At 34.1% G+C, this 14,063-nt stretch overlaps 2 protein-coding genes across 2 annotated transcripts; one reads left to right on the top strand and one right to left on the bottom strand.

Moving 5' to 3' along the window:
- Positions 1 to 681: 681 nt before the first annotated feature.
- Positions 682 to 5,832, top strand: LOC122002616 (KRR1 small subunit processome component homolog). Its single transcript, XM_042557842.1, has 12 exons — positions 682 to 1,005; positions 1,175 to 1,251; positions 1,409 to 1,519; positions 1,720 to 1,788; positions 2,721 to 2,777; positions 2,893 to 2,931; positions 3,013 to 3,117; positions 3,212 to 3,294; positions 3,397 to 3,475; positions 4,192 to 4,335; positions 4,421 to 4,498; positions 5,405 to 5,832. The coding sequence occupies exons 1-12, from the start codon at positions 807 to 809 to the stop codon at positions 5,519 to 5,521; spliced, it is 1,158 nt and encodes a 385-aa protein (XP_042413776.1). The 5' UTR covers positions 682 to 806; the 3' UTR covers positions 5,522 to 5,832.
- A 3,433-nt stretch (positions 5,833 to 9,265) lies between these two features.
- On the bottom strand, positions 9,266 to 13,131 carry LOC122002615 (beta-glucosidase 6-like). Its single transcript, XM_042557841.1, has 13 exons — positions 12,933 to 13,131; positions 12,508 to 12,574; positions 12,340 to 12,398; positions 12,170 to 12,245; positions 11,818 to 11,889; positions 11,644 to 11,731; positions 11,266 to 11,521; positions 10,766 to 10,881; positions 10,417 to 10,640; positions 10,284 to 10,315; positions 10,034 to 10,136; positions 9,836 to 9,944; positions 9,266 to 9,596 (listed from the first exon to the last, which is right to left on the bottom strand). Exons 1-13 carry the CDS (start codon positions 13,074 to 13,076, stop codon positions 9,422 to 9,424), a joined length of 1,521 nt encoding a protein of 506 aa, XP_042413775.1. The 5' UTR covers positions 13,077 to 13,131; the 3' UTR covers positions 9,266 to 9,421.
- Positions 13,132 to 14,063: the final 932 nt, after the last annotated feature.

Raw genomic sequence — 14,063 nt, 5'->3', positions numbered from 1 at the left:
AAAAATTTAAAATTCGAATTTGACTCGAAATAGGTATATTCGAGCTCGATTCGAAGTTCGAAAATTTTAAAATATTCGGTTCGAGTTCGGTTCGAATTAGGACTCAGGTTCGAGTTCGGTTCGAAATATTTGAACATGTTCATGAACTATTCAAATTATTATTCAAAAATAAATTCGAAAGGCTCAAAATTTATTTATTTAATATATATTTAACTTATATTAATGAATATTAAGGTTCGCAAACGGCTCGAACAATATAATTTGGACTCAAATTCGGCTCGAAAAATAGTTCGAACATATTCAAGTTCAGCTCAAATTCGATAAATTCAAATACAAATTGAATATTTTTTGAACCGATTTGAAAAACTCACGAGCCAACTTTATTCATTTACCGTCCTAATCGAGCCATCCGTTATTTCTATCTGCTGATCTTGAGAAAGGTCCAACGATGAAAAATAAATCGAACTGTTTTCGTGAAATAATTTGCTCCATTCTAAATTAATTTTTAAAATGCAAACAGATTTACAAATCAGGTTATACCTTATCTGAAGTTTTTTTTTTTTTTTTTTTTGACGATTATGAGTTTTTATATGATTGATATGAATCTTTCTTACAATTATGAGTTTAGAAAAAAAGTAATTATAGAAATGCCCCGGCTTCTTTACAAATATACAATCAATCTACGAATTAAATGTTAAAAGAAAACTCTTTCGCGACGCTCCACCTTCCCCCCTCCTCCCAAACCTGATTGGCCGCCGCCGCCACCAACGCCCACGCTCCTGCCGTCGATTTCGACAATTGCGTCCATGGAAGATTTCGGCGGAGGGGAAGCATTTGCTTCTGGGACGAAGGTAAAGAAACACAAGGGAAAGCATGACAAGCCCAAGCCGTGGGATGAGGACCCCAACATCGATCACTGGAAGGTTGAGAAGTTCGACCCTTCCTGGAACGAGTCTGGCATGCTCGAAGTCAGTTCGTTCTCCACGCTTTTCCCTCAGTACCTTGGTACGATTCTCACCTTCTATTTTCGACGGCAACTTCTCTTACTCGTTCGTCGTTTGCCCTAAGGGTCGGGGATTTTGATAAAATTTCTCTTCTAAGTTTTTTCACTTCTTAGATACCTGTTTTATTTTTGTTCCCCTCATGTGATGTTTGCAATTTCTTATTTTTATAGAGAAGTACTTGCAAGAAGCATGGCCTAAGGTGAAAAGTGCATTGAAAGAATTTGGAGTCTCATGTGAACTTAATCTGGTGAGCCATTTAAACTTTCTACTCGTTTTTTATGTAGATTTTAGCAGGGAAAATCTGGTTCTTATAGTTGGAATTATATTTTTCTTATTCCATCTCTATTTTATGTAATTTATTGACTTTTTTCCTTTACACAAATCGGTTTTGATGTTTGCGTTAGGTTGAAGGATCAATGACGGTTTCAACAACTCGAAAAACTAGGGACCCCTACATTATTATGAAAGCTAGGGATTTGATTAAGCTTCTTTCACGCAGTGTCCCTGCACCTCAGGTATGCATTCTTCTCTAGGTTGGATTTGTTATTTAAGATGTTATTATTATTATAGTGGCCATTTCCTCTCCTTACATTATCATTCTCTCTTTTGTTGGTCTTTCACCTGGAATTCAATGTCTATAAATTTGTAATAATTCTTTTTTAATAGTTTTAGCAGTTTTACAAGTTTGCCTAATTGTATTACTGATCCTTTGTAGGCAATCAAAATTCTGAATGATGAGATGCAATGTGATATTATTAAGATTGGAAACCTTATACGCAACAAGGTAAATTATCCATAACTTTTTAATCATTATCCTTTTTTTTTCTCTGTTTGCAAGTTTGAATGAGGAGCCATATTGGGTTACTTCCATATCACTTCAATGCTAGCCAGTGTAACCACTTTCAGCAACTAGTTCGTCACCGTATCTTGTTCTAATTGATAGTATTCAGTTGAGTTATTGGCTATACTTCCTTTTGGTATTATATTGGAATTTTATTGACACCTGGTTGGCAGCTTAGAGCTATTCTGTTCTATTGTGAAGTCAGAGTGTGAAAATCTTCATACATGAGACTCTTCAGTAAAGTATCTACCTGTATGTTTTGCACTAACAATCCCATTGCTTGTGTTTGTATAGCACTTGACAAGTAGAAAAGAGAGTTAATTCTTTAACATGTGTCTCTATTCACCTAGTTCTAAGGATAAATAATTAGTTTTTTTTTTGTTCTTGTACCATATAACAGTTTAGTGTTTTTTTCTTTCCCATTTACATTGAGTTTTTGAAAATCAAACTTTGGCTTGTAGTGATAGTATCAAAAATCATATCAGTATAATTTATCTAAGTGATTGTTTGAACAGTTTATAGCATGCATCTTGATAATTAATGCAATTCTAAAGATCATGAAATACTTTAACTTCACTTAGTATGTGAAGTTGTAAGTGCCAGTGGCTTATGTAGGTGCATTTTTAAAGTTACAGTATCTTGCTGCTTTTGTTCATAGTATGGAATATAGTTGTTGCCAACTTGCCATCTTTGCTCTCCCTGACCTAATAGGTAATTGTACGTGCTCAGCTTCATAACTTATTAAGGGTTCGTTGTCAGTTATGTACTTCACTGCCTAGTAGTTAATTGTACATGTTTTGGCTTCATAACTTATTATTATTATTATATATTCGTGTGTGTGTAATAGATACATGTATATTTATTTATTTTGCCAGGAACGATTTGTAAAGCGGAGGGAACGCCTTTTAGGACCCAATCTATCTACTCTAAAGGTCTGCACTCTAATCAAGAATCTGATTAATATGTAAACATCATTGGTAATCCTGGAGTAGTTGATTCTTTTAACTCATGTTAAATTGACTTACACTCTTGTTATTTATATTATAGGCCATTGAAATCTTGACTGAATGCTATATATTGGTTCAGGTGCTATTCTCTTTATGCAATTTCCTACTATTTTAAATCTCTTAATGTCATGTTCTAACCAAAAGCTTACAAATTGACTAGGGGAGCACAGTTGCAGCCATGGGTTCATTTAAGGGTCTAAAACAAGTTCGAAGAATAGTAGAAGACTGCATACATAACCAGATGCATCCTGTTTACCATATCAAGGTATTTCTTCTCTGGAAATGGGTATGATTGCATTAGCAAGTGATTCATTACTTTCTTACTATATGAACACTTAAAAGAGATGTTGCAAAAACAGACCCTTCTCATGAAACGTGAACTTGCCAAAAATCCAGCATTAGCCAATGAGAACTGGGATAGGTTCCTTCCAAAATTTAAAAAGTATGATGATTCTGCATTTCTTTTACATATATGGTTATGTTACTACTTTACAAGAATCCTGTTTAAACTCATATACCCTTTTGCATTCTTAATGCTATCCAGGAAGAATGTTCAAAGGAAAGTAAAGGCTAAGGAGAAGAAACCATATACTCCATTCCCTCCTCCTCAGCCACCAAGCAAGGTGAAGTTATTGTTGCAATTTGTGAACATTAAATCTCAGACTAGACCTTCACACTTACAGATCATTAGTCCCTTCGTTTTCCTTTACTGGTTTGAGAAAAAAGAATTTACTTTTTTCTTGATTTTTTTTTAATAAAAAAATCATCACTAACTGTCTGCACGACACTTGTTAAAATTTAAAGATTTTTGACACATTTTCTTGTAGTTAAAATTATATGTAATACACTAATCAATATTCACTGGAATGGAAATCCAGTTATTGGATAATTCAGGTATGATGACTGTACAAAAGGAATTTAATAATCACTATTCTCTAGAATGCACGTGTAATCAAGCAAATTAATTATAATTATCTATACATGATCTTCTCATGAATCCCTTTAGTGTTTCATATCTTTTACTTATTGCTTTTTATTTTTTTTAAACATTTGGCAAAGTTGTTAGTTTATAGATACTTTGGTTACATTAAACTGGATATTACCTAAAGATTATGTTTACCTTCTTGAAAATGTAGTCAGACTGTTGAATTCTCTTTAACTTGAAACTTGAGATATGTTGGTAAATTCTTTCCTTGACAGCCGTGGTATATACGGCATCCTATTAATATATTGTATTAGAGGGATTCAATTGTATTTATGGATATCAGTTCTATTGTGATTTCTAGTTCAGAACTTCAGTGCCCTATTCTAGTTTTAGAGCCTGTTAATTCTTTTTCAGCTTGATCTTCAATTAGAAAGTGGTGAGTATTTCATGAGTGTCAAGAAGAAATCAGCAAAGAAGTGGCAAGAAAAGAAGGAAAAGCAGGCAGAAAAAGTAGCTGAAAACAAGCGAAAAAGAGAAGCTGCTTTTGTCCCTCCGAAGGTTTGTTGCTCAGCCATTGGATGCCTTATAAGGGAATTTGTTTCATTAATATATTGGTAATTTTGGTCATATTCACTGTTGACAGGAACCCTCTCAAATTTCTGATTCGAACAAATCTGACAATGACAAGAATGATCTGTTTGCAATGACAAAGTCCTTGAAGGTACTTGTTATGCTTTTGTATATTTGGTAATTCTCATTATGATTGTTTTTCTCATCTCTGTGGTACTTGTACGTTCATATTATCGTGCAACTCTGAAAATCAAGCAAATTAGTTGTATGGCTTGTTTTTCTTTTTTTGACTATGGTCGTTTATTGGTGCTTGATGATTGTGATTATTTTTAACTAATGATGTCATTCATCATTTGAACGATTGCCTAGCAGCCTAGGCATTCAAGCAATGTGCAACCTGAGTACCACAAGGAAATCTTGAGTGAACTCCTTCAACTATGTTTGTGCTAGATCGGCATTAGGCATCTAACAATGCACAACCGAGCACCATAGGGAATCTTATACAAGCTCCTTTGACTTATTGCACGATATACCAACGCCTCAAAGTTGTATGTTAGACATTTGAAGCACCTACTGGGAATAGCTGGGAATAACTGATTAAGAAAACTTGAACACTTGTTTCAACAATATTAGAATAGGTGAAAAGAAAATTTGCCATGAATATCAGTATATGCACTGTGCACAACATGATCTTCATCATCATTAACCTGTGTCTGTCCTTCACTTATTGATTTTATCCTTCAACAGACTTTTTACGAGGCTTTATGATTGTTAATAAAAAGGAATAATAAATACAATGCACTAATGGTGTATGGTATATAGGGTATAGAGAAGTATATGGATAATAAAGCTGTAATTCTTATAGTACATTGACGGATAAATAATTATTTGTCATAAAGCTGTAATGCCTAAAATCTGCCCTAACTTGAGTTTTTCATATATTTTTTTCATGTCAATTTTTTTCCTAGATTCCATAATTTGCAATCTATTTCCTCATCTCATCTGTTTCCTTCCATACTGGCTATTCTTCTCTTATGTGTTTGTTTTTTTGTGGCAGAACAAGGCAAAGGAATTAAAAATGCATGAAGCCCATGACAATGTTAGAGCTGATTCATTCATCGCCAATGCTGAAAGTTCACGTCCCAAAAAGAAGTCCAGGCATTCCTCAGCGTGACTGACATCGATATCTATCATATTATCGTTTGAAAGAATAGGAAATGCTATTGATTAAGGGCACTGCTTTTAAGTTTTTTTTTTTGGAACGGAGAAATTCAACATCAGTGAGTGTTAGACAGAAAACCTGATTTAAAAGAATTTGTTGTATGAATTTTGCTTCTAATTACACTTATCTGTATCGACTTCTTAGGACTTTGTAATTAAAGTTTTTCAAGTAGATTCCCTTTGTATTCTGAAGATTTTTTTGTCTTCCTGAAGAAATAAAAACCTATTTCAGATTTGGAAGGCTGAGGAGGGAATATTATCTCATTATGGTGTCATTGACGGGGGCATTGCATTTGCTTGTCTGTTACTCTGACTTAGAGGGCGATATCCACCATCAATTTCCCCTAGCATATAAATCTGCTCATTTAGATGTATGGTTTGGATGGATTTATGTAGGTCTTCGTAGTCATCTTCCGCTTCTGAGATATTGTAAATAGTATCACTTTGTGCTCCGTATTTCACAGTCCTCTGGTAAATCAATTTGTTCGAAAATAGCTAGTTTTTTATATTTCTTTTTTCATTTAGGTATTCTCTTGCAAAATGACCTTTTTGCCCACATAGGTAGCATTTACACTTTTTATTTCTTACCAAGTGTTTCTTCTTTTCAATTCGAGCATGAGTACCATGAAGTTTCCCTTTATAAGTTTTTGATTTTTTTTATTCCTATCTTCTCCTTCTCAGTATTATAGTAGCCAGGTATTGAAATTTGGCTACAGAAACAAAGATCTTTAAGTGAACGCTTAAATGTAGCATCTTTACACTCTTGTTCCAGGAATTTATATGCAAATAGTATTATGGGAAAGACGCCGATAGTGAGGCATGTATATTTTTCACCAAAGGCACTTTTTATCTTGTTGCCTAAGTCTCCAGGCATTTTGAGCCATAATTTTTCAGAGAGCTCTGGTCCGATATATAATCAACCTGTTTTGGATGCTAGCCTCATATAGTCATTAAGATACTGGATAATGTTTTTAATATTATCGTAAGATAATTTTTCCAGATCTCTGTATGTTTGATCTTGGATTACAGTGGATCCTGAAATATGGTCTTCTGAAGAGAATATCCGTCGCATTTGGGAGAGAATATTCTGTGTACTTTCTCGTCCTTCAGAGATATTGATCAAGACTTCATACTCCATGGGATAAGACATTCTCCACTGGATCCATACTAATTTTTCTGTTTCTCCCAGTAAATTTTTCATGAATTCTATTTTATCATGAGAGTCAGTAAAACCTTGGCTGGCTACATAATTTTTTGTAATAGATTCTCATCTGGAGAATATGTCATGAAATCTTCCTAAATTTTCTGGTATAACAAATATAGCACCAGTCTGTTGTTGTGCTGAGGGTAAAGTCCAGATTTTATTTGCTGTATCCCTTTTGAACTTCACATGTGCAGGTCTTTGTTCATGAATTAGTTGTGATAGACCAGGAATAGGTTGTAATGTTGATGCTTGGGGTATCTTGGGAGAGTCATAGTGACTTCCTGTGGCGTATTATAAGGAGATATTACATTACTGAAAGAATATATTTATTCTTGAGGGGTCACTATTAGACGCTGCAGATTTGGATAGTCAATTTTATAACCATTATTGTTCCACTCCAATAAGTAAAAGCCTATATAACAAGTATGAGAATAGTAATATAATACGACTAAACTTATGTATAATATGATACTATCAAATTTAAAAAACACTCAAATTTCTATGTATAATTGTGCCTTGAATGTTTATCAGTTTGCAATAAAATTAAAACTATTCGAGCGTCTGATTACTTCATTGTTTAATATTAGCTTTAAGTTGAGTTACATGTGATGTAAAAATGTCATAATGTTCACCCAACTCCTTTACCGTCCTTTTATTGAGCGGCTTCTTAGATGGGAGGAACTTATTTTCTAAGAAAATAAATTCCAGGGGATTCAAATCTTATACATCTGTTTTAAATTTACCACTTAAATGGCTTCTTACATGGGAGGAACTTATTTTCTAGGGATTCAAATCTTATACATGTGATTTAAATTTACCACTTAAATACCAATTCAGTTTGGACTTTAAGTCGAGTTATAGGAGTATATTGGATAATGTTATGTCACTTGAACAAATTTATAAAGATATAACTATTCCTCTTCTCTTCTTTCTTTGGAAAAATTTATATGAGTAACACCCTCAATATTATTACTTAAACATATTGGTTTTAGCTCAGAATAAGATCATCAAGTAGTAATACATATATTCCCACTTGCTGTAATTAAAATTTTTGAAACATACAAAATTTTTGAAAGATAAAATAAAGGAAATTAATCATTGTAGAGTGAAATTTCATGTAAACATAATATAATATCATAGACACACCACTTTGTCAATAAACCTAAGTTGATTCTCAATAGAGGCAGAATATTCTCTTGATTATCTCAACCCTACATGTGCTATTATTTTTGAATTTCCATGATTTATCTCCTTCCAAAAAGTATGAGACCACTTTAGAAGGATTGAGTGACAATTTTACCTTTTCCGTTGAACGGTTACTCAATTGATTTTTTTTCTAGATGTCTTTTGATTTGTTTAATCATTTATTTGCATAGACATACCTATAGATTAGGAGATTTAATATGGTGCTCACTTCCTCATGCATGATTCATGCGCGACTCTCCACACTTTCGAGTGTCTGGATCACTTCCGGATGTCATGCATGGATGGCCCTCTCAGTCTAACATGGGAGGTGAGCATATACCATTTCCGTATAAATTAGATACACATCTTTTCATATATAATTATTTATTAAATTAACAAGATGATTATTGTAAAAAGATTGATTACACTAACACCAAATGCCTCTTAGAGTTCGTTCTCACGTGAAGAAAAATAAATCACGAAGTCAGCTTATAGCCGACCGCCAAGTTAGCTAGGGGGTGAAACGAATTTTTTTTCCTCATGGCATGCGCCTGTTCGTAATTGATTCCTTGTCCTCATTATAGCAAGTCTTTACCTTCTAATCAATTGGACATCCCATGCTTTATGCTCATCTCCTGCACCTATCTGGCATCACCAGCTCCTCTGCTACTGCTTCTTTCTCACCTCATTGTCTGGATTGGCATTGGCTCCAGATGGTTTGAATATATCCAATGATCGGCACCAGTCATCCACAAATTTCATGCACAAGTTGCAAATATTTGTTTCCTGACGGTTTAGATCTTATCTATCTTAACAGTGAGGAAAATTTGAGAGCTGCTCTTACTAAAATGGGAGTTTGTGGACGCTCAGTAGATGGCATATTGGATAAAGTTCGGAACAAACATTATCAGGTATTCCAATTCCTAAATCTCAGAGCTCTTGCATCAACAAACAAGCTCCAATCGTTGAGATTTTGACTTCTTTTATTGCATTGATCCTAAACTTCACTGTGACCATCTCAGATAGCTTGTACATTGACACTCGAGGCTACCCACGATGCTCACTACGACAGCGGCATCAACCACCCAAATCAGTGCTTTGATGCGAGCCGAAAGATTCTCCAGAATAAGGTAATTTGAAGCTCTCAACTGCCTTTTAGGCCTTTGTACTGCTTCTGCCATTCTTAAGAGTAAATCTCATTTCATGGTTCAGATGGAGAGCACTTAATTTGGATGTGTTTATGGCCAACAAGCTGACCCAATTGAATAGATAAAATTAATATTTCTGGGATAGAAAACTGGTATAGAATTGATAATCAAAGTTCACTTTTATTGAATGAGAATTAACATGAAACAAGATAACGATTCTTATGCCTGTGCGACCAACAATCTACTTCACGTATTCCTTTCAAAGCAATATCCATTTTGCAAATACTTTAGTAGGTCAACCAGGTTGCCCTGTTCTTCAGGAAGATTTTAGCAATTTCTTGAACCAGCTCACAGAGTTCTTTGGATATCTCTTGAGATTGTCTTTGTAGTCGACAAAGTACAAGCCAAATCGTGAAGTATATCCTGCGGCCCATTCCCAATTGTCAAGAAGAGACCAGGCAAAGTATCCCTTCACATTACAGCCATCTTCCCTGCATAACACAACAACACATGCAATTCTAATTGTTAAATCCATTGTCAACTCCAAACAATCACTGTATGTCTCATCTTATTTCTCGTTCATCCGTATCGGTATGCATTCGGCATCAGTTTTGTCCAAGTCATACTTTCAACATGAAGTTGCATTACTAGAATGATTAATCTTATTCCTGAGACTGATCGCTTTCAGTTCTAGGCATCTCACTGGCAAAATCAGAGGACTAGGAATTACCTTATGGAAGCAGACAAATTCGAAAGGTAATCGTTGTGGTATTTGATTCGTTTATCGTCCTTGAGAGCATCTTCAATTGATGTAAATGGGTTGTTGGAATCATCCATGCCTGATACGATTCATAATAACATTGTAAATTACTGTAACTAGATGTATTTAGAAGGTAGTCTTGAAATCTGTAAGAATCAAGATGCTTGCCATTCTCTGTGATAATAACCAGAGGGTTTCCATACTTCTGTTTGATGTAATTCATCAGGCTCCTTAACCCTTCAGGTACAATATAAAGCCATATTGAAGATGACTGCATCACAAAATCAATTGCAAGGTCTCGTTACGCCACAAGGACTCCCGATCGGTAGTCGGAAACATAAGATACAAGACTAGTGATAAATATAACTTAGAAAAGTAACATAAGTGTTTACTCAATTCTTCAATGAGATTTACTCACCCTATCTCCGATTGGCTTTCCATTCTTGAAGGCTGCATAACGAGAACAAATAGATGTTAGACAAACAAGAACACCACCAGTTCACTAATTACTGTACATTGTAAAGAGCATGTAATAAGATTTCAATACTCACGGAGAGTGATGGCGCCAGAATCTGCAATGGTATCATTTAACAAGATTCCAATCATATTAGTTTGGTTCTGTTTTGCATAATATGTGGTGTAATGATTTACTCCCACAAAATCTAAGGACCCCTTAACGAGAGCAGCTTCGGCTGTTGAAAACTTTGGCAACCTGTCTCCCACTCTTGTCCTCATTGAGCTTGGATAGTCACCAAAGAACAATGGATCCATAAACCTGTTATCGGTTAAGGTTTTAGTCTTTAAGAGCAGCATGATATTGCTAAGGTTCTTCATTTTCAAGTGCTCCATAATCAGGATTAGATAATAGACATAAAATTTGAACAGATTTAGTAGCCTTACCATCCAAATTGAAAGTCTTGTGCTCTTTGTGTTGCATCAATATCTTCCGTTGAATTCGACATAGGCTCAAACCACATGACGTCAAACGCTATGCCAATCGATCCATTCTGAGCATCCTGCACAATCAATTCTTTTATCAACTGAAATACTAACCAAAATTGAATCACTTATGCTCAGAACCCTGAGCATGCTAAAATAACAAGTATTCACATTGATTTGCGTTCATGCATCATTGAGAAAATGAGTCTTAATCATAATTTCAATTGTCGAATTGTATCGGTCAATTGAGTAGAAATTTGTTACTAGGGATGCCAATTGACACTGATAATATGTCAACATGGGTAAATGTTATCATGGTTTGAAATCTAGTACCAAAACTCAATACTATTCGGCACTGATACTTTGAGCACATTCATGATTTGAGCACAAAAGGATACTTTAAACTTAGCCTTTTGTGCTTATTTATTGTTTTGAAATTTCTAATGGCATAGATAAGATACCTTATACTTCTTCCTGTAGATATCAGATACAGTGGCATGAGATAAAAGAGTATGGTGAGCGACAATATATGGCTCGGTTGCTGAATTCCCTCCTTTACAGAATAGCCGAAGGAATATCGAGCAACGGCCAGGGGCTTGGAGTCCCACATCGTAGCCTTGGATCGCGAACGTGTGCGGCTCATTAAAGGTAATCCAGTGCTTCACTCGGTCCCCAAATGCCTTAAAGCATGTCTCAGCATATATAGCAAAGTCTTGTCTGAGAATTACAAAAGGAATGCAAATCACAAGAGGGAAGCACTTGGCCATTAACATTAACATATACCTAGTCATCTATTTGGCATAAACTCAAAGAAATTTCTATAGGCGGAGAAGCATTACATAATTTGGCGATCAAGCCATCCGTTACTTCTATCTGCTAATGCTTGAGGAAGGTCCCAATGATACAACGTCACATATGGTTCGATACCTACACATTGAGAATTATAAAAGCAATATGTTATTAAATAGGAGGAGATGCTACAAATGAATTTTGAAGCTTTTCAAGTAGCATACCATTGGCTAGTAAAGCATTAATTAGCTTGTTGTAATGATCGATCCCTAATTGATTAACCTCACCAGTTCCATCTGCAAAATTATTACTTCAAAGATGAACCAAATATATGCAAAACAGACATAGTTAAGTAGTCTATACAAGGTTTGTATGTTTGTTCTTTACTTTGGTCTTAGATCAACCAATTAAGTTTAAAATTAATAAGATTCTTGTATTTGTGTGCTATGTAGGAGTTAAATTTAGTTTCCATTCTAAACCCTAAAACCCACAAACCAATATACTCTTTCTTCATTAAAAATTTAGTTTAATTCACTCAGATTCTAGCAACTTGTCGAAGAGAGAAAGATCGATTACTCGGGAAAATGCGTGGCCAAGCGATGGAAAACCTATAAGCATCCAATCCCATATCTTTCATGAGTTTTATGTCTTCCTGTCATCACAACAAACGAGCCTTGTAGTGTCAACAAAACTTTAAGAGCAAAAATTTAAGAAAAACTATTAGGATGAATCAACAAAAATCATACATCGTATCGGTGATATTGGTCGACTGCCACATCAGCATTGCTAAAATCTATCACCTTCCCTGCAAATCCAAGACAATTCATTGGATTTCATATGGTGTAGCCATTAAACCTCAATTGTGAAAAATGAACTCTTAACGTCTATTGATAAGGGAAAATCAAAGAGAATACCGAACGAATGAGCAAAAGTGTCCCACACTGCTTTCCCTCTTCCATCTTCATTCACTGCTCCTTCATACTGTGAAAAAGATAAAAACAGATTTTAAAATGTAAATTCAAATTTATTGTTCTTAATTAAACTACAAATATTAAAGAGAATTCTAAACAGATTTGAACATCTTCCAATCTTTGTCCATGATGATTCCAAACCAAAATTTTAAGTTTCATATTCCAAAAAATAGAAATGATAAATCTGCGTTCCCTTTCTTCACACACATCCCACATCCCAAGAAGGATGCCCTGCCTCTCCTTCCTCCCTCCTTTTACGGTTCTCCACCAAACCATTTCCTTCTTCTCCGTTTCATCTCCACACTCGTCGCACAAAACAGAAAGCTCAAAAAAAAAAAAAATGGAGGCAGAAGGGATTAGAATGGCACCTGGTAAGCTGATGAGGCAGTGCCGAAGACGAAGCCTTTGGGAAAACTCCCTCTGGTGAGTTCTTGTCCATTAATGGCCTGCACCAAGCAGCTCCCAAGCACAAGAATAAGGGAGAGGCTTAGGCTTCCTCTCCATCTGACCATTTTGACGGTAAGAAAGAGAAAGAGAAAGAGAAAGGAAATGAGATATATGGACAAGTGACCCAGGAGAAAGTATATATATATATAAATATAAAGAAAGCCATAGAGTGAGCATGGAAGGAATGCTATTATTCAAAAGGGAAATATAATAAATATTTCATTTATTTTTCTTTATTAAATTACTATAAACAAAAAGAAGGTGAAGAAATACAATAATAACTAGTCTTTAGATCGAATAAGTTTGATAAAATATATAAATATTAATTTACATCCTTTCGTGTAATCTCAGGATAATATACAAAAGAAAGAAGTATAATCATCTTTTACTATAAATATAAATAAATCATTATCATTTCTACAAGGATGTCTAATTAACTATAAGGTGATAATTTTACTATAGTAAAAAAAGGTCAATTTTCTATTAATACATGTCAAAAAACTCTTCTCACTATCTACTTATTTGGTTGTAGATTATAAACTGATCTTATAATTTATTTCCTTTTACACAATACGGTGAGAAATATTAATAATAAATGTATTATCATTTATATTATTCAAATGAATGTCATACATATTTCAATAGGTCTAATTATGAATTTTCATTAATATTTTTATTTTTGGTTATCTTCATATGCCTACATTTTAATAATTGTTATCACTTCTAATTAAGACCTTCGCTACACTTAGCATTGTTATTTATATTATTCAAATAAATGTTATCCAATTTTAATAGGTCTAATTATGAATTTTCATTAATGGTTTTATTTCTTATTCGGTTTATCTTCATATGTCTACATTTTAATAATTGATATTAATTATAATTAAGCATTTTAATTATGTATTATTATTATTATTTTAGTTGGTACAAGTTATCCAAGTCTTTGACTCTAATAATATTGTGGGTGACGTTCGGCTACACAGAAAATTTTTATCGATTATCTGGATAAATAATATATATATATATATATATATATATATATCCATTCTAAT

Source organism: Zingiber officinale, chromosome 7A (genome assembly GCF_018446385.1).
Source record: "Zingiber officinale cultivar Zhangliang chromosome 7A, Zo_v1.1, whole genome shotgun sequence".
Classification (NCBI taxonomy): Eukaryota; Viridiplantae; Streptophyta; class Magnoliopsida; order Zingiberales; family Zingiberaceae; genus Zingiber; species Zingiber officinale.
The sequence above is the reverse complement of the archived record's forward strand: the minus strand, read 5'-3'. Positions and strand labels throughout refer to the sequence as shown.